At 34.3% G+C, this 19298-nt stretch overlaps 1 protein-coding gene across 7 annotated transcripts in view; it reads left to right on the plus strand.

The window, feature by feature from the left end:
• VPS13A (vacuolar protein sorting 13 homolog A) overlaps positions 1 to 19298 on the plus strand; it is a 121179-nt gene that overhangs the window by 95499 nt on the left and 6382 nt on the right. For 5 of the 7 annotated variants that reach the window (XM_033085189.1, XM_033085190.1, XM_033085191.1 and 2 more), the window contains 14 exons: positions 536 to 682; positions 1311 to 1392; positions 2667 to 2736; positions 3297 to 3402; positions 3746 to 3859; positions 5086 to 5231; positions 5315 to 5396; positions 6042 to 6155; positions 6569 to 6644; positions 6746 to 6909; positions 7281 to 7326; positions 7593 to 7716; positions 8193 to 8307; positions 18639 to 18724. In XM_033085189.1, coding sequence (XP_032941080.1) covers positions 536 to 682; positions 1311 to 1392; positions 2667 to 2736; positions 3297 to 3402; positions 3746 to 3859; positions 5086 to 5231; positions 5315 to 5396; positions 6042 to 6155; positions 6569 to 6644; positions 6746 to 6909; positions 7281 to 7326; positions 7593 to 7716; positions 8193 to 8307; positions 18639 to 18724 — 1472 coding nt within the window. Of the gene's footprint in view, positions 1 to 535; positions 683 to 1310; positions 1393 to 2666; positions 2737 to 3296; positions 3403 to 3745; positions 3860 to 5085; positions 5232 to 5314; positions 5397 to 6041; positions 6156 to 6568; positions 6645 to 6745; positions 6910 to 7280; positions 7327 to 7592; positions 7717 to 8192; positions 8308 to 10430; positions 11000 to 18638; positions 18725 to 19298 lie in introns of those variants that run through there. The other 2 variants (XM_033085195.1, XM_033085196.1) reach the window with 1 other exon arrangement.

A 19298-nucleotide genomic window follows, 5' to 3' on the forward strand; every position in this document is an offset into this window, starting at 1 on the left:
AAATGTGTTAATATGAGGTTGGTTGGTTTGTTTGTTTTAGCCTGAAATCCTGTATTTTTAAAATGGCTTGTTGTGGAACAATTTAGCTGTCATTCAACCACATAAAATTGAAAATGAAATTTCAGAAATTATTCTGAATGTAGAAGCACATTATGCTCCAAATGCTCAGTCCTTGTGTGTGGATAAATTCTAGACATTCCTAGAAGTGTGCTGTAGGAAACTAAACATTGGATAGACAAATAACCCAATTTTTATCTCAGCCGTTCATAGTCTATTACACTGTTCAGCTTTTTCTCTAGATAGCTGTGTGTTAAATAATAGTAAGCCCCAAATAATGCACCATTTTGTAATTTTATTTATGGCAAAATTTGTTTGGCTTTAAATAGAGGAAAGTTATGACATCAAACTTAAAAACAACAGAATGTCTACTACTGAGCTTTACAATATTGGTGAACAATGTAAATTTTTAAGTATATCCTATAAAGCAGGATTTTAAAACACTTGGCATACTAAATTTTCTTTAATAATTCAATAGGTATGTTTAACTCCTAATGGAATGAACATGACGATGCAACAACCAAATGAGATTCCTATCAGAAGAAATTATCTGCCAGCTTTAAAAGTGGAATACAGTTCCTCTGCACATCAGAAGTCTTTCAGAATTCAAATTTACAGGATACAAGTGAGTCATGTAAAAAAGTAGTTGTTATTTATTCTGAAAGAGCAACTTTTATGGGAACTTGGGTTATTTCTAGAATTGTTTTGATTTCTAGAATTGTTTTGATTTCTCATGTTTTCAATTTAATTGTAATCATTGACTTTTACATCAATGCATCTCAATTTTTGAAAATACTACTTAAATGCTTCTTGGAAAAAAATGGAAAACAACTATGACTTAAGTTAAAAAAGTTGATATATGAAAAAATTGACTTAAATTTGACAAGAAAAAAATATTTTGCATTTCATCTTACTTGGTTTTTCTGGGAGCATTTCTGTATAGCAAGCACAAAGAGAGGTGAAATTTCTTGCTATGCTCAAGATTTTAAAAAGAAATCCTTTGCAAAACTTTTGTGGACCATTTGTTACTACCAATTTAAAGAAGCTTTTCTAAATTATTAGAATTGTATATTAGATTTTGAAAATAGATATATTTTAAGTACAGTAGTGTTCTGGTGGTTTTTGGTTTTTTTTTTTGGATTGGTGAAAGGCCGCAGGTAATGATCATATCTCTAGAGTTTTTCCTGACTTTAAAATATTTCACTATTGAAAAGCTAATGTGCTGCACCTTGTCCTGTCCTTACCCCTACTAGATACAAAACCAGATTCCTGGAGCCATATTTCCCTTTGTGTTCTATCCTATTAAACCTCCAAAGTCCATCACCTTGGATTCAGGTTTGTTCTAGTTTAACATAATCCTTCCTTTTAAAATAACAAGATAACTTGCTTGTACTGAAGTTAACCATTTTATCAGATTTATCACTTTTATCAGGTGAAGTCTGCATGAGCTTTCTGACTACCAACAATGTAAATAGTAATGTAAAATAAAATGTAGCAGTCAGGAAGCAGTTACTCTACAAAGAAGATACACAGAAAACTGTTTCAGCAATTAAAAATTAATAGGAAAAAAGAAATTATCTTGTATTTGTCATTATCATACCTTTTAAGAGCATCTTTGTGGCACTTTACTCTGTTGATTTTGGAGAACATATAACATAAAAATTACATAAGCTTAAAAGAAGGTTTTCAGTTCAGACCACTACTAAAATTTAATGCTGACTAATATATAAGAAGACTTGTCTGTTCATAAGATAAGTCTTTTTAATTTTGATGGTAGTTAATCTGTTGCACTGTTTCTGTGCTACTTTGCATATGGAGTTTTGGGGCAGTGAGGATTAATTTCTCATCTATAGTCTTCCGCTATTTCCCTGCTGCACTAGTATCCTGCAATGCATGACCTAGCAACCCATCTGAAGTAATTTTAACTAGTAAGAAAAAAATTGCACCTAAGTTCAAAGTTGTTAAATTAGGCACCATTCACAAGCTCTCCAGATAGCAAATTACGTTTTTGTATGGTTTTTGGGTAGCTTTCTCCATTTCTTAGAGCACAGAGATCAGTGTCACTATACTGTGTGATGAACTGGCGTCTTTAATTTTTTCATACCGAAGTCACTTGGAAAACCTAAGTAATATCAAAAGGGATTCAGGATTGAGACAAAGAACACTGCTTGCAATTTTGTTGCTACTATGATGTCAGTTGCTCAGTCTAAATATGATCAGTTTTAAGCTACAGTGCATGAATCTGCAGAATTCTTTTTTGTTTGTTTAGCTTGCATTTTTGCACCAGCCATTGGAAAATCTTACTCTATGACTAAGGAAATTACATAAATCTAAGATTATATCAATATTAATTTGCTTTTAAATGAAAATTATGCATTTTCAGTTAAATAGCATTTTAATATTCCATTTCATCCTTGTCTTCCTATTACTTTCTGTTCCTGCTCTTTTCCTTGTCTTGGTTGTTTGCCAGTCATATCCATTATGTAATCGTGTTGTACAGGATTGAGAAAACCCTGAATGAATATGACATTTTCATTAAAAAATCTTAGGAAGTTATGTATATCATATAACAGTCTGTGCTGATCTGTTTTTATTTGACAATTTCATAGCACCAAAACCATTTACTGATGTCAGTATTGTCATGAGAACTGCAGGACACTCACAAATATCTCATATTAAGTAAGTACTTTGACATGTTCCATCTGTATTGCTATTGGATATGTTTAATCAAGCTTGAAAGTTAAAATTGTTATAGATTATTAACATAATTAAAAGTAATTTTAACACTTGGAGCATTTTAACAGAGATGAAAACTCTGTGTCCTTTATTATCCACATAACTGAAGAGTAAATCAAGGATTTTTAATGCATATTTTTAGTCATCTTTATTTAGAAAAAAATTCTTATGTATAGTGGTGCAATATATAGTGTTAAATGCTGCTATGTGTTTAAAATCATTCTGGTTACTTGGACATGTATTTATCTTATGCCTAAGTAGGAAGCCTTCTCTGTACCAGCAATGATGAATCCCTTAAAAAACCACAAAACAAGTAAGAAAAGAAAACCAACAACAAAATACAAACACACACACAAAACAGCCCCCCAAAACCAAAAATACCCCACCAAAACCAGTATCTGAAGTTGTACAAGTGGTCTAAATACCCTATACTAAACTTTAGATGTTATGTAATTTTGTAGAACACCTTAATAATTATTTTTTGTTTCATGTATTTCATGTAGGTATTTTAAGGTTCTGATTCAAGAGATGGATCTCAGATTAGATCTTGGCTTCCTGTATGCAATTGGAGAATTCTTTGCACAGACTGATGTGCCAAGTGACCAAGAGGTAGTAGAAACCTTTTGTTGTTTGAGGATAAATAAATTTTAAATTTGTACCTATTCAACTGGTACTTAAAAAAACCTAAAAATAATTTTCTGTTGTATCAATGGTTAATTTTTGTGTATCTGGGAATAATATGAAGCTATGAGCTTTTTCATTACTGTTGCCTGAGACAGGTAGTAGACTCTTTCCTTAAGGCTTTAAACCTTTTGGTACAGGGACAATGAGAGGAGTTTGAATATAGGAGAGTATAAGCAGTATTAGTCAGTGTGTTGTATCAGTGACAAATTACTAGTAGTTTTATATACTCCAAATTTTGAAGAAATATCATTTTCAAATGCATTTACAGCTACAACGTTTCAAAAAGGATGTTGAATCTCTTCAAGAAGAACTAATGAGTGTGTCATCAATGGATACGTCACAAATCAGCTTGTATGAATACTTCCATATCTCTCCAATTAAGGTATTCTTTTTCCACATTGCAGACTGAGTTTGCTCTCTGAAAATTGTTTTTCTCATACAGGATGGTAGGCAATGGAAATAAAGATTAAAACAGCTGATTTTTAAAAAAGGAAAGTATTTTTATCGTTGCCACTAACTTACTATTGCATTTCTATGACTTTCTTTATGAATAATTTTTTTTCATTTAATTAAGACTTTAAGAATTCCTTGAAAAATGCTCTGATTTGTGTGCACATGGGGTATTACAGATTGAAGAATGACATAATTTCTGAAAAACTTACACAACCAGGCTAGGAGGTTAGCTGACATTATTACAGCTATGATAGGACTTCATAGACTTTATAACATTTCTTAAGATAGTGAGTTTCACTTGAGTATCTTGTGAGATGTTAGAAATTATATTTGACAAGAAAAATTGCAGGGAGGAAATAGGATGGAATAAATGGGCTTGAAGTTTTAGTGAAAGATTTATCTTTAGTGATTATGCTTTGAGTGACAATGATTCTGCAAGGTGAGCTATGTATCATTGAAACAAGCTATAGTTAAGCTCTGTTATAACATAATGAATGTTGCATGACATTGTCTTCAGAGAATCAGAAACTGGCATAACTTCATTTAATCTGATTTTGAAAACAGCTGGATAGATTTGTACCATTTTGTGCCACAAGAACCATTAGAGAAATTTTCCTTAACGTTGTTCTGTTCTGATTTCTTTGAAACTAATCTTTTGTTTCAAGTGTGCACAGGTAGATTGTTCCTATGTGCATATTCCAGTAGTTATGTGGCACCTGCAAAACTTGTGTTAGTAATTATTTGTTCTCAAGTTTTTATGTTAGATTCTTGCTTGAACAATATGCTGTGCTGTCATTTTCTGTCTGCTTTGATATTGGGTATAACTTAAAGTAACTAAATGTTTTAAAAATGAGTTAATAATCTAAATTATATCTAAAAGAATCCAGAAACTTTTTCTGAAAACATAGGGAAGCAGTTTCAAGTTCTTGTTTTCCTAAAGGTAGTTTAAATTCTAAACTTCGGCTTTAAGTGTCAGTGGGCTTTGTTTGGCCTACATTATGTATTTGTGTATTCTGTTGCAAAGTCAGACTCATTTCAGTCAGACTAGAAATGCCTTAACTCAATTTTTAAATCATCTAAAAGATTATAAAGATAGAAATACTGTATATCTAGCAACTAACCCTGTTATTTCCGAATCTCATTTTTCTCCTTCAGTTACACTTGAGCTTTTCACTCAGTACGGGTGGAGAAGATAGTAACAAAGAAGAAAGAAAGAATGAATTGATACCATTTCAGTCCTTGAATCTCCTGCTGAAGAGTATAGGGGCCACCCTTACAGATGTACAAGATATTCTCTTTAAGTAGGTTAAAAGTATGAATGTAAAAATCACACGTTTGCTCTGCATAGTGAGGACTTATTTTTTCTCTCTTCTCTTTTTTTTAGGTTGGCATTCTTTGAGCTCCAGTATCACTTCTGGACTACACAGCAGCTCCAATCAGCAGTTGTAAGGCATTATTCAAAACAGGTGAGAATAAGAAAATTTTAATATTCTGATAAATTTATAATTTGAAAGTGCTACTGTGCGCTTGATTCTGTTAAATTAAATAAAATTACTTTCATCCTTGTATCTATATACAAAGGCTAAATAAAAGAATACAAACCAAGTACACACTAATAGAATTTTATTGCCTTGCCAAGTGTCATGGATAAGAAAACAGCTTGCTGGAATAGAGAGGGAAAGCAAATGATGGAGCTCTGATAGAATATGATTGGCATTAAAACACTAGTGCATTTTCTTGGACATTAGTACTCTATGAATCATGATTCCTTCTTGGCTTTTGTATACTGTTGAAAGTCCTGTCATCCAGTGTCATCCAGAGAAGCCAATAAAAATACCTTTGTATAAAAGAATCTTCTCACCATCCATCATTAGTGATAAGGGGCTACTGAAATACTTCTAAGTACTGTTGTTTCTTGGCTGACATAATATGGTTTACTCAGTGATTTTCTCATTTTCTTAGTGCAACTACTTCTACTTTTCTGCACAATTTTGAGGTTTTTATATTGAACTCATGTTTCCTTACCTGTTTTAATCTGAGATAGTACATTGTTTGCCTTTGTTTTGGTGTAGTTTAGGAGATATTTTCACAAGTAACTATTGTCATTTTAGGCAATTAAACAGATGTATATTCTTATTCTTGGCCTTGATGTGTTGGGTAATCCATTTGGATTCATAAGAGGCTTGTCTGAAGGAGTAGAAGCTTTCTTCTATGAGCCATACCAGGTAAAGTTCTCTGCTGCCCTTTTATAAATAGATAGATATACGTTGTATTGAAAATCTATATTGATACATTTTTTGGTTTTAGATTTAGATTTAGAATTTAAAATCAAAGTGAAAATGCCTGGAAAACTCAAGTGAGATTAAAAAGGACAGAGAAGTCCATTTAACTTAACTTCCAAAAGGCTGTTTCCTACCTTAAAATAAATCCTTCAAAATAAGCAGAATCCAGGGAATTAATTAGTATTCTAAAATTCTGTCCTTCTGTCACAGGAGCTTTTGTGGATGCCTTTACACTTTATCACACAGTGTCATTCTATTGTCCTCTTTGTTGCATATAAATCCTTATAAAAAGATTTAAAAGTATATTATGGACACTATTCAAAGCTCATCATTAATGTACCCTTTTTTTCTCATAGGGAGCCATCCAGGGTCCTGAGGAATTTATAGAAGGAATGGCATTAGGATTTAAAGCACTTGTAGGAGGAGCTGTGGGTAAGTTTCAGCACTGTGGTAGTAGTTTGCCTAATAGTAAAGAATAGAGGTGAGTATTTGGAAATTGCATTGGAATTTTAATTTGGTTTATATTCCAATAGGTGGATTAGCAGGAGCTGCCTCAAGAATCACAGGTGCTATGGCAAAAGGAGTAGCTGCAATAACTATGGATGAGGATTACCAGCAAAAAAGGAGAGAAGCCATGAATAAACAACCCACTGGTCTGAGAGAGGGTATCACTCGTGGTGGAAAAGGACTAGTTTCTGTAAGGAGGAAAACAAAAATTAATTAATTTTGTGCAGGCAAGAGTACCAGGCTTTTTGTGTTCACCAGAGAGTTCTTGTTTTCAATTTTTTTAGTTAGTTATTTGTTAGTTTCTTTATTTTAATTTTGGCTTTGCATGTATATAGCTACAACTGAGTGATAGTTTTACAGAAAAATGTGAGAGGCTAGAAAAGAAGGTAGAAACTGTGAAGCAGGTGCCTCTAATTCTCTTAGCTTATAGTAAAGCTTATAGAATACTTTCAACCCATGTGCTTTGAGGCTATTCACCAATGATGTAGAAAGAAAGATGTTAGAAATTAAAAATACTATATGGAAGCCTATTTGTAATATCTGTTTTGTTTATCTTGGTAGGGTTTTGTCAGTGGCATAACAGGAATAGTTACAAAACCAATAAGAGGTAAGTTTGTTGTTGATGCATTAGCTGTTCACGCAATGGTAAATTCTTGATATTTGATGAGCTGTTGTAAATCATAGTTATAAACTCTTTGTCAATATTTTATATTCCTGCCGACTTATAGTTTAAGCTTTGTTTATATAAACTTTGTGTGGACAATACATAGTTGAGTAACAAATAAGATTTGTAATTAAATGGTAATAAAACTTGTTAAGATTTTAAGAGAAACTCTGTGGTTTATAGTAATCTACTGTTTTTAATGCTTTTAGGAGCTCAGGAAGAAGGAGCAGCTGGTTTTTTCAAAGGTGTTGGAAAAGGCTTAGTGGGAGCAGTAGCGAGGCCCACTGGTGGAATCATAGATATGGCAAGCAGCACATTTCAGGGTATTAAAAAGTAAGTAAAATAAGTGTACAGAATATCATGTGGCATGAAAGAGACAATAGTAATATTAGTAGTACCTTCTGTCTGTGTGTCGCTTCTGTGTTATCTACGTAATAAATAGGTGGCTCTTTAACAAAATACACACTTTATATAATGCAAGAAAAATATCAAAGTGAAAGTTCTGTATGGTACAGTTGTCTTTACTTTTGAAGTTTTGAAGCGCAGTAGTTAGACACTAATTTAATATTTGTAGGTGTGTGCTACTCTGTGCCATCTAATTTGATAATAGTGATTCTCAGAAATAGATTTCTGAGTCTAGTGCTGTTTCACGTAATGTCTGTTACAATGCAAAAGTGCATATAGAGACAACTACAGTTGTTGTACGAGTACTTGAATTTAATTCGTATACAAAGTAATTTAGTTCCTTAGCTAAATAGTATAGTTGAGTAGAGATATTGATATGTGTCTTAAATTTTCTGTTTTGTCAGGGTTGCAGATGCATCAGAAGATGTGATAAGCCTGCGACCACCTCGCTTCTTTGGTGAAGATGGAGTTATTAGACCTTACAGATTACGAGATGGGACTGGAAGTCAAATGTTACAGGTGAAGAAAATGAAAGATAAATCTTGACATACATTTAAACTCATCTTACATAGAAATAAATACTTTAGAATTTCCCACTTCCTAAATTCCCATTCACTTCTTACCTAGTAAGTCAGTAGTCAAGAAGTTTAATTTACTTTCTTAGTCATATAGCCACACTGGGGATTTGACTGCTGTGATACAACTTTTGAGCAAGACACCGTGAAGTAAATCAGTATATCTATAGAACTTTATGCACAGAGCATTCTGAAAAAAGAAAAAGGTTTATAAGTGCAAATGAAAAGTTTTATACCTGTAAATTTTTTTTGTGAAAAATGTTGATAAATCACGTTTTTTTTCAGCAATTTTATAATACATAGCTTAAACAATGACAAGTCTCAATTTTATGTAAAACAGCAATTCAAAGACACTTAGAAATAGTTGTATTTATGTCATACTGAAGCCATTGAAAAAACATAACCAATTTTGGAATACTGTTTGCAGGAAGTATATGCTGAACAGCACTTACTTTTTAATGATTCATCTGCCATTTAAGCAAATTTGGCTCAAAAAGTTCCCCTCTGAAATTGAAATAATTTCAGTTGTGACGCACACATCTTACTGAGTTTCTGTTTTTTCTTTTGTTAGAAATAAAACTTCTTTCTAGAAATGTTCAACCATTACAAATAAAGTAGTGATTAGTGATTGTGTAAATTTAAACAATTTTAAAAATACGCAGGGAAGGATTCACAGTGTGCCGTGAAAATGTCATACCAGAATAACCTTTCTGGAGAAGTAAATAAAAATGAAGCAGCCTTTGGAGAGCATTTTAGGACAAATTTTGATTATTGCCACAGCTGTTTGTTCCATGTTGAGTTCCATCCTTGCTTCTCCTGCATTTCATTAGTTTGTCATTCATTTTCTGATAGAACATGATTGGTCTGTTAAGGGCACCTTAGTTATGTTCATTGTTCCACTCACTGGTGATGTCATGCTTTGATAATGAATAGTATACCTGTGCCTTTCTTTTGGCTTTAACCTGTGCTCTCTAATTTATAACTGGTGTCATAAAGCAGTACTGCCTTAACTACCCTCTGCCCTCTGGTAGTTAGAAGCTACTACAAATTTGTTACTAATCTTTATCCTCTTTTTGTTAAGAAAATATATTTTAAAACGTCCTCTTGTCTGTTTTAAAGTATATTACGAAAACAAATTCTAGCAAACAGTCAGCTCTAATGAGCTGACTTTAGATTGCTTTTGCTTCTTAAATTTGTATGGTTTTGTATTTTGGGGTGGGTTTTTTTTGAGAAACCTTTATAAAAATCTGCTGTGTAACATGTAATTCTAATTTTTCTGTGTTGTATGGCTGAGTACAGTACCTTCCATTATCCAGCTTATAAACAATAAGGTGTGGCCTTGTAATGCCTTTGATATTTTGTGATGGGAGCCACCATGTAAAAGTAGCTAAAACTGAAGAATTCTTAGTTTCATATTAGTTTTTGCTATTGATGATTCTAAGGCATGATTACTCTTCAATAAATGTTTTCAAAGCTCTAAGCAGAGTAGACAGATCTCCCCATAGACAGTCAAATCAGAAAACAGGAATTTGCCTATTTTTTCCCCCCATGTATTAAATTCTACTATTGGATATTTGTTGTCTTAATTTAACGCTTAAGTATACTAATGTTTTTTGTTCTTGATGTTTGAGGTTCTAGAACTGTTGCTTTTGTTACTTTTTGTTTTGCATAAGATTCAGTGTATTGCATGTTCACTATTTGAAGGAGTTTGAGTAGAATAATATTTTCTAATGGATTAAAATATTTCTCTCCCCTTTTGCAATGCATCTTTGCATACAAGTCTGGTGACTGGTCCCACTGTGGTCACTGTATTGTAGCTTTCTAAAAGATTGCAGAGTTAGGTTGGAGTAAAACTTCTTTTGGGGATTTAGAGATTGTATATGCTGATCAAAGGAAATAGGGTATAGGTTATTTTGTGTGCTCATACTGTGCCCTAATCTTACGATATCACTTCAGAATTTCTTTGTTTTCTGTGGTTTTATTTTGCTTTCATTAACAAACTTGCCAGGTAAAGTAGTACTTTTAAACTAATACTTCTGCTTTCTTCTTCCCTTACCATGCTTTCAGAAAAGACAGGCCTACAAAGAGTGGACTATGGCTCACAGTAGTAGTGATGATGATGACAGTTAGGATAATGTGGATTGTAATGGATATACATGGCCTTTGTCACATTCTTTTGACCTTTAAGTTTTAAATGTTGCTGCTCTAATTCCCGCTGAGAAATCGGGGTTTTGTGATACTAAGTTCTTACTTCTTAAACTGTGAAAAAAATGTGGGGATAATAAACTGTATGATGATGAGTGCTAGGCAAACAAGCAAATAATATAATAAAGATAGTCTCACAGATAAAACCTGACATTAGGTAAAATATTATTGAATAATATGAAGAAATAAGTAATACCGTGACTTAGAGTTTATTTCCAGATGTATTTTTATCAACTGTGTTTAATATTTTTGCATTTATATAAGTGTTTAACAGGGTTTATTGCTTTTAATGTGTTTAGTAAAACTTTACTGGTTTGTACAGTCCTTATTGGTGTTAAAATGCTGTTTGACTGTTTTATTCAATTACTATTTCAAAAGTATTTTGTCTGCTTTTCCTCTTAACAATAAACATGTCTAAAGTATATCTAAAACGGATTCATCTGTTCTGTTCCAACATTGTTTCTCATGTTTCCTGAAACTAGATAGTGTAAGAACACTTTATGGCTTATAAATGTATTTAATAGAGAAAATACATACAGTAAATTCACGAATACAAGCCGCACTGAGTATAAGCCGCATCTCTGGGTGTTGGCAAATATTTTGTTTTTTGTCCACAAATAAGCCGCACCTGAATATAAGCCGCTCTGTCGTTCGCAGCGAGGACCCGCGTGCAACAAAGTTGCCAAATAGTGACAGAACGGCGGCAGGGCAGGGTTTACTGGCTGAGCTAAGGCTGTGCAGGCTCGGCCCGCTAGGGGCTGCTGACGGGGCCAGGTAGCCCAGCCCGGCGCTGCCACTCGGCGGGGCCACTGGGGGCCAGCCGCCGCTGCCACTGGGCTCGGTCACCATGGCCCGGCGCTGCCCTGTTGTGGCAGGCAGGGACGGAGCCCCCTGCCGCCTCCCAGAGCCGCGACCATGGCGGCCCGGGTCCCCCACCGCCTCCCAGAGCCGCGGCAATGGCGGCCCGGGTCCCCCGCCGCCTCCCAGAGCCGCGGCAATGGCGGCCTGGGTCCCCCCCCTCCTCCCTGGGCCGCAGCAATGGCGGCCCGGGTGCCCCGCCACCTCCCAGAGCCGCAGCAGTGGCGGCCCGGGTCCCCCCCACCTCCCAGAGCCGCGGCAATGGCGGCGCGGGCCCCCCCCGTCTCTCCCCCAGGCTGTGGTAGTCCAGGAGGGAAGGAGGAAGCTCTCCCGCCTCTCTCCCTGCCCCCTATGCTGCCTGCAGGCAGCCAGGCTCTACCCGCGGTGCAACAGAATAGCAATTTGTAACAATCGCAAAATGCCGACTTTGCAGCAGCTCGGCTGGGCACTCTGGCTGGCACTTCTGAGGTTGTAAATGTGAGAAAATTATTCACATATTAGCCGCTCCTGAGTATTAGCCGCATTTCCGGTTTAGGAGCAAAATCTTAGTCAAATTGGTGCGGCTTGTATTCGTGAAATTACTGTACATTTTTCAAGAAGCATTATCATAGACTTTTAAATTTTTCATTTATCATTTGCTTTACTATAATTTTGTAATACTTATTTTGTGTATCTTCTGCTATCCTTAGACATGTGAAATAGCAGGGGTTTTTTTATTTATTTTGATTATAAATTATTTGTTTCATAAGTTTATTTGTTTCATAAGTTTAAAATCCACCGCAGAACTAAACTCCATTAAAAACCAAAGACAGATGTATAGAATATCAGTAGTTCTTCAAGATGTTATGTAATAAAACATATGTAATATGCAAAAGTATTTAGATTTTTATTTACCTAGATGTGGGGGATGAGGGGAAAGTGTCAATACTGATCGACTGAATTTATAATACAATTTGCTATTATAAATTCTACCAAATACCTTTACAAGTTTCTGGTTTCTTAACAAAACCATTTGTTCTGTATTCACTGAAATACTTGCACAATTTTCTCATTCTTTTTTTGTTGTTTGTTACTAAATTCGGATTTTTGTGTTGCACTTGAAAGATACTTGTAATAGAGAATTCTGTACCAGTATTATAGTGAGAAATAATTCTTTTACCACCATCTGAACAGCCAGTGTTGTCTTTCATTGTCTGTTGGCTTCCATTTATCAAAACTCTGGGGGAAGAACTATTAAAATTTTTAAGATCACTTACTCTGGCATTGTTCATTCAAAAACTGCTGTATAGGGTGATCTCTTAGGCAATTACCCTTTGCCTTTAATATAATGAAAATAAAGGGGGACAAACTAAATTAGGGAGATGGTTTCAGCTGAAATTGCTGATGCTTATGATTGCTACAGGTCATGTGTTGCTAGTTGTTTTGTAATGCTGTCACCTTAAAAGGATACCTTGCAGAAACAGATGAAAGGCTGAACAGCAGTGTGTAACAGCCTGAAACACTGTGGGAAGGATTTTGAATATTTCAGATACAAATAGATCTCCTATATTTCCTTGAAGAACATAGGAAATAATTTTGCTCTTCAGTTGTGAAAAAAGACATGATGACAAAAAGTTAAGGAAGTTAGGTATAACATAATGGAAAAGTTACTGCAACATTTAATTAACTTTTTGAAAATTTGAATAATGTTACTTAACATTACCTTTTTCCTTTTTACTGCTTTACTGCATTTCTATTTTTTATCCTATAAAATTGGTTTTTTCCTAATGTCCAGTCTTCCTAAAAAAATGCATATGAATTTTGTGAGAAGAGTATATTTCTTCCTCATTCTAAAACAGCTTTAGAAATGTAATAATTTTTTTACCAAAAATTGACCTAGCTTTTAAATTTTTGAAACTTACAGTCCTACAAGTTTATGCATAACATAGAGGTAAAATTGGGTATGAATGGTAGTATTTCTGCATCAGATATTACTGATTCAAGTTACACTGCAGTGTAACTGAAAGGAGTTTGTTCTTTACTTACTAGATTAAAAAACTGTAGAATGCTAATTAAAAAAATGCAGCCAAACAAAACTAACAAATTTGCCCATTGGAGTTGGCAAATATGTTTATATACCCTTTATAGACTCCCTATACATAAATTGCTATTAGTAATTTTCAGAAGCAATAAACATCCAAGGTCTTGGCACTACCAAGGAATAAAGCTGAAAGACTTGTTTTGTTCTTTTGAAGCTAAGTCATTAGCAGTGCACCATACTGTCATTGTTTCTCTGTGTCAATGTCTACCCAACCTCAAAACTCATGCAAAATATTTCTTGTACTATTATTTTAAATTTGCTTTTATAATGTGTGAGTTTGTGAGGATACTTATACTGTGTTCTGTAAGGTTACCGCACAATTATGTTGCTTCAGAGAGGACAGTCCTTCAAAGCTGTGCTTCAATACCATATCTTGTTGTATTGGTGGTGTTCAGCTTTTGGTTTAGTGGTTCTTTTTGGTCATGAGCTTCAGGTTTCTTCATATCAGGTAGGATGTTGAAGTGATTTGAGCAGGCCCTTGTTCCTTATTAGTTACATTTTGGTCTGTCAGGAAGAACATCTGAGGAGTCGGAAAAATATGTCATGCTAATTCTTTTTGTCTTTCCCTCACTACTCTTGAGCTTGGGTTCAAATCAAAACATAAACATCCATGTCCTAAAGTGCCCTAAAAGTAAGGTTTCACTTTGTAAACTTGTATTCTTTATGAAGTTCAGAGTAACTTCATTTTTATTTGACATTGTCCATACGCTCACCAGCTATGCATGCATGTCATCTAGTTTACTGGTCCCTTTACTGAGACACAGATGTCAGGCTTTGGAAAACCTTGTCTCTCTGGCTTAAAGGAAAAATTTAGATCCTTACCACTTAAATATGTAACATTTGGATACTATTACAGAGCCATTGCCCAGTCCCAAATAGAAGTCATTTATGGGAAGCTGTCTGAAACCAGCTAACACTAGTTGTTCCAGAGGAACATGGAAGCTTGCATTACACCGTTTCATTTTAACTGGATTGTGTCTGAAGCTGCGACTGAAGCTTAAAGACAATATTCTTTCATTTCCTTGCTAATGCTGTAATCATACATCAAATTATATGAATCCAAGAGTTTTGGTTGTATTGGCAGTTTACATATGGTCATCATGATGAAAGTGTAGATCAGTATGGTTTCTCCATTTCAGCTTCTCAAACAAATTCTCCTGTGTATTAAGATCAAAAATTTTTTAAGATAATTCAGCCAGTCAGCATAGGCAATTTATATTTTTGCTGTGAAGTAGGAGTTTTGCATTCTGAAAGAAAGCTGCTGTCCTAATTTTTATTGTCTTGCATACTGTGGCCTTAGATTTAAATGTTAACCCTGACCACAAATTTCCATTGATTTTTAGTAAAACCAGGTTGATTTCAAAGTTACTGTTCAGAATGGCTAAATGGAATCTTGAATACAGGCACTAACACATCACAGACATTGTGCATTGCTTTGCATTTTGTATAATGATATTGCACATTAGGATAACTAAAATTTGGAAGTGGGTTATAAAGGATTATTGGTGGTTATTATTCATAAATGAGAGAATTTTGCATGGCGAAAAATGAATGTTTTGCATGTGATTTTTTCTTTAACAATTTTCCCCGTTTTTTCACACTCATTCAAACTGCATCTAAAAAGTCATCTGGGAACTGCTTAGAACTATTAAATGTTTCTGTGGGGAGGAGTGGCCACATTAGCCTACTGAAATTAGCAATTCTACAGCTTTTGAAAAAGTTACCTTATAATTTGAGCTGCAAGATGCATTCAGGGTTGGAGTTTCTAGCAACAACAATAGATTGCCTTTAGAATTCACACATTTGGACAGAAACCAGTTCATAAGGAAATACGCTGGTAGTGTAGATGAAAGTTTGTCTGAACATCAGGAGAGAACAACAGATTTGTAACCACTTTTTAAGCAGTAACAGCCTTTTCAGTGATTCCTTACATACGTTTCATCTGTGATGATTTCAAGGATATCAAACATTCTGACTTAAGTATTGCACATACTACTAATATTTTTTAGAACTATTACCAGAGAATAATAGATTTTAATTTTTGCCTCCACTACTTAATTTTGCTCTGTATACTTTCTAACTTTTTCAAAGGCCTCTCTGCTTGCTTCTCATATTACATTGAGGGTGTGGTGTGATTAGGAATCTCTCCAAGTGCAGAGATACCACTTTTAAGACGTTGAGAATATTTGCATATATATGCATAACTCTGATCACATTAATTGTTAGATTATTGCAGTGACATCTAAATAATTTTACTACAGGTAAGAATTTGCAAAGGAGGGGATCTCTTCTTGTGTTATTTCATGCTTTATAGATTCTGGAGTGTATTTTTAAAAATAGATTTGCATATACTTAATCAGATTATTAAAGTGTTTTTAATTTGAAATACAGACATTGTGTTATTAAAAATTTGTATGTATTCTCTTACAAACTAACACTGAACTAAGAATGACTGATCAATGTTACCTTTCATAGTTTTGCATCACCTAACAGTGGTTCAAGTTGCTGTCTTTCTCCAAGAGTAGCTACATACCATAAAAGTTTTAAGAACTATTTATGTATCTGTATTGAGTGATCAATTGTATATTGTTTTATGTTTGAGTTGTATAAGGCACTTTGGTAGCAGAGTGCCCTGGAGAGCTTGTTATAACAATTTTCAGCAGTCTCCCTGTATGATGTATTTCCTAATGAATAGGTGTAAGTATAATGCTAAAAGGGATAAAGTTTGTAAATTAAGGGTAGAAAAATCCAAAGGCAGAAAATTTAAAAGTAGTTGGTGCTTACCATTTTGTAAATAGCCTGTGCAACATTTCCATGTGTTTTATTTCCCAATTTACTCCTGTTGTTTACAAAGCTATAAACACAGATAATTTGAGTTTGATATTTGACTCATAGCTAAGAAGGAGGACTAGTTATCTGTGCATACCACATGCCAACAATGTTTTTAAGCTCCACAAATCACATGTTTGGTAATCAGAATGAAACACTTCTTGTGAAATTTGGTATACGTTAGAATAGCTTTTGTTTAAGGTTGTCACTTGTGCAATAAGTAATTCCATAATAATTTTCACAATTCCCAATTTTTTATCTGTAAACTGAGTAAGTTACAGCAGGGGGACCTGACTTGTTGAAAATCAGCTAGCAAGCTAATGAGAAGACAGAAAGAAGTAACACCCCTTTCCTAAGTCCCACTTAAAGAAAAATTATTATTTTGATTGTGAACCTTACTTCAGTGATATGCAAAGCACAAGAAAGTTACTTTCTCCAACATGAGAAATCCTCTTCATCCTAATAGGGCTAAATTGCTAAATGCTTTTATCCTATACTTACTTTGAATAGAACAGAGATACTGGTCATTCTGTGTGATATTTATATATTTGGTCAATAAGAAAAATTTGTGTCATTGTCACAGTGTCTTGCAGTTAAGTGTATTTTATACCTATTCTGAACCACCCTTGCTCTTTCCCTTCCCCTTCCCTTCCCCTTATTTCTTTAAGTTCTTACAAGTGTTCTCTTCTATTTCCCTGTCTTTTTTTTCTAGACCACTGATGAAAGTCCATCAGAGCACAGACCTAGACCAGTAACCTGACCTGTGGGTCAGGTATCCTATCCACACTGTCTGTAGTTTGTCCATACAGCCTCCTCTGTCTTCTAACCATCCAGTGTGTTATATACTGGAATGTTGTAGGGGCTACATTTTAGAGAGTTTATTTAGTTATTTATTTATTTAGGTCCAAGCTTTTAATAGAAGAGGCAGGGAGAGACATATTTCAGAGGCACAACAAGGCACCTCAATAAAACTTGAATAAGAAGTTTCCAAAAATTAAAAAAATAGTAGTTTATTTTTCCAAACCCTTTTTTCCTCATTTCTTATGCCATTCTTCTTGCTGAATTCATCCTGCTCCTGACACTAGCTCTTGCAGAAATAAATGCAAACAGTGACTTACATACGTAGGCACATGACCAATAGCTGTAACCTGACAGAGTTGGAGAGAGATAATTTGAACGTTCGAAGAGCTGTTTGGAAAGCTCTCTTTAGGGTAGTCTGCTACTCAAATATTCATGCATTTTAGTCGCAAAAGAATCAGTATCATTTGGGAAGACATAATTTTTAAAATGTCTGTTTGGGCAAGTGGAATTATCCATGCAGTCAAATTTGAAGTTTTTTACCCTAATTAAAAGTCTTCATCATTTTACTGTGTTGGGGAACACACATTAAATGGCTTTTCTTTCTTAACTCTTTTAAGAACTAATCTAGGTATTTTGAAAATTTTGGCATACATATCTGAAGCTACAGATTTGTAGTTAAAATTTTATTGAATCGCAGTAATTTGTTCTAATCTGGTGTTGCTTCCAAGCTGTAACAGCTGGGAAGCATGCAAGCAGTCCTGTTGCTATTCCTAATCAAGAAAGAGCAGTATTAATTTGACCACTAGTTCAATCACTCACTGCTGAGAAAGTCAGAAATCCAGTGTTTACCAAGTCATGTGAGACGTACAGGGCTTTGTTTTAAAAAAGTTATTAATCTTCTCATCAATATGTCATCAAATGTCATCAATATTTAAAATATTCTGCTACAATATTCACACTAATTGTAGGAAATGGTTACGTTTATGGGGAAACAAAAGAATATAGAGGAATGCTAAGTATTACCTCAAGTGCGTTATTTTAAGTCCCACTGTCTACATGATAATAGTGCTTATATACAGTTAAGTATAGATTTATTCTCAGAGTTTGTTAGTCCATATTTTGGAGGTAATGAAATAAAATAGGAAAGGATTCTTTATTTTGTTTGTTGTCTCAAAAATGTGTTAGTTAGAAGTTCAGTACCAAAATGTAGAAATAAGAAATGAAGAAAACTGAGTCCTGGAATTTTTTGAGAAGTTATATTGTTTCTTGTCAGTTTTGGTTAGGATTGATTTTTATTTACATAGATGTATTAATAGCAACCAAGTAGTTATGAACATTAGCTGTTACAGATGTTCATTATATGCTGACTTTATGAAAATAGCCTTTTATTTTAAAGTATGTGCTTTGTTACAATTTATATTTTTGGAGCATAAATACCTTTTAAGCACAAAATTAGTACATAACTAGCATATTCAAAGCTATAAAACTTTTATCTCTTTTAGAAAATTGAAAATGGAAGATTTGCAAAACTCAGATATATTGCACATGCTATGGTCAACAGTACAGATCTGTTAATGGTAACAAAAAGGTAAACAGTTTTGACTCCAAATAATATGTACTTAAGACAGTCATCCAATATGCATGCCTTGATGATTGCTGGTCAGTAACTGCACTGTCACTGTATATGTAGACAAAATAATGGGGAAGGTATGCCTAACACGTTGGCAGTCATCTTCAACAGTGTCAGTGTTCAGCAGAAGAGTGTTCAGTGTTACTTCTCTCCTGTCCAGGAAGGGAAAGAAATATTGATTTTAAGGTTTCTTTACCTGCAAAGAATTTGCTATAAACTGGGTTAGACTAAAATCACCTGAACTGTGGGATTCACTTGTGATGGTGTATTGAAGGAGAGAAAGGGTGATACAAGAACAGTCAATGTCTAGCAGTGGAGCATGGGGCATCCTTCTCAAATACACTTTTAAGTAGTGTTACATTTTTGCTGTGAAGCACAGTATTTTAAATGTTAGAGGGAGTTTCAAAGTTCACTCTTTTGGAAAGTGTGCTGTATAGTTAAAGATCATGAGATGAAACCTATTTTGCAATGACAAATTCACTAAAGCAAGGGAGACATGATGACTTCTAAGTATTTTTTAAATTACTTTAAT

This window comes from Catharus ustulatus, chromosome Z (genome assembly GCF_009819885.2).
Source record: "Catharus ustulatus isolate bCatUst1 chromosome Z, bCatUst1.pri.v2, whole genome shotgun sequence".
Classification (NCBI taxonomy): domain Eukaryota; kingdom Metazoa; phylum Chordata; class Aves; order Passeriformes; family Turdidae; genus Catharus; species Catharus ustulatus.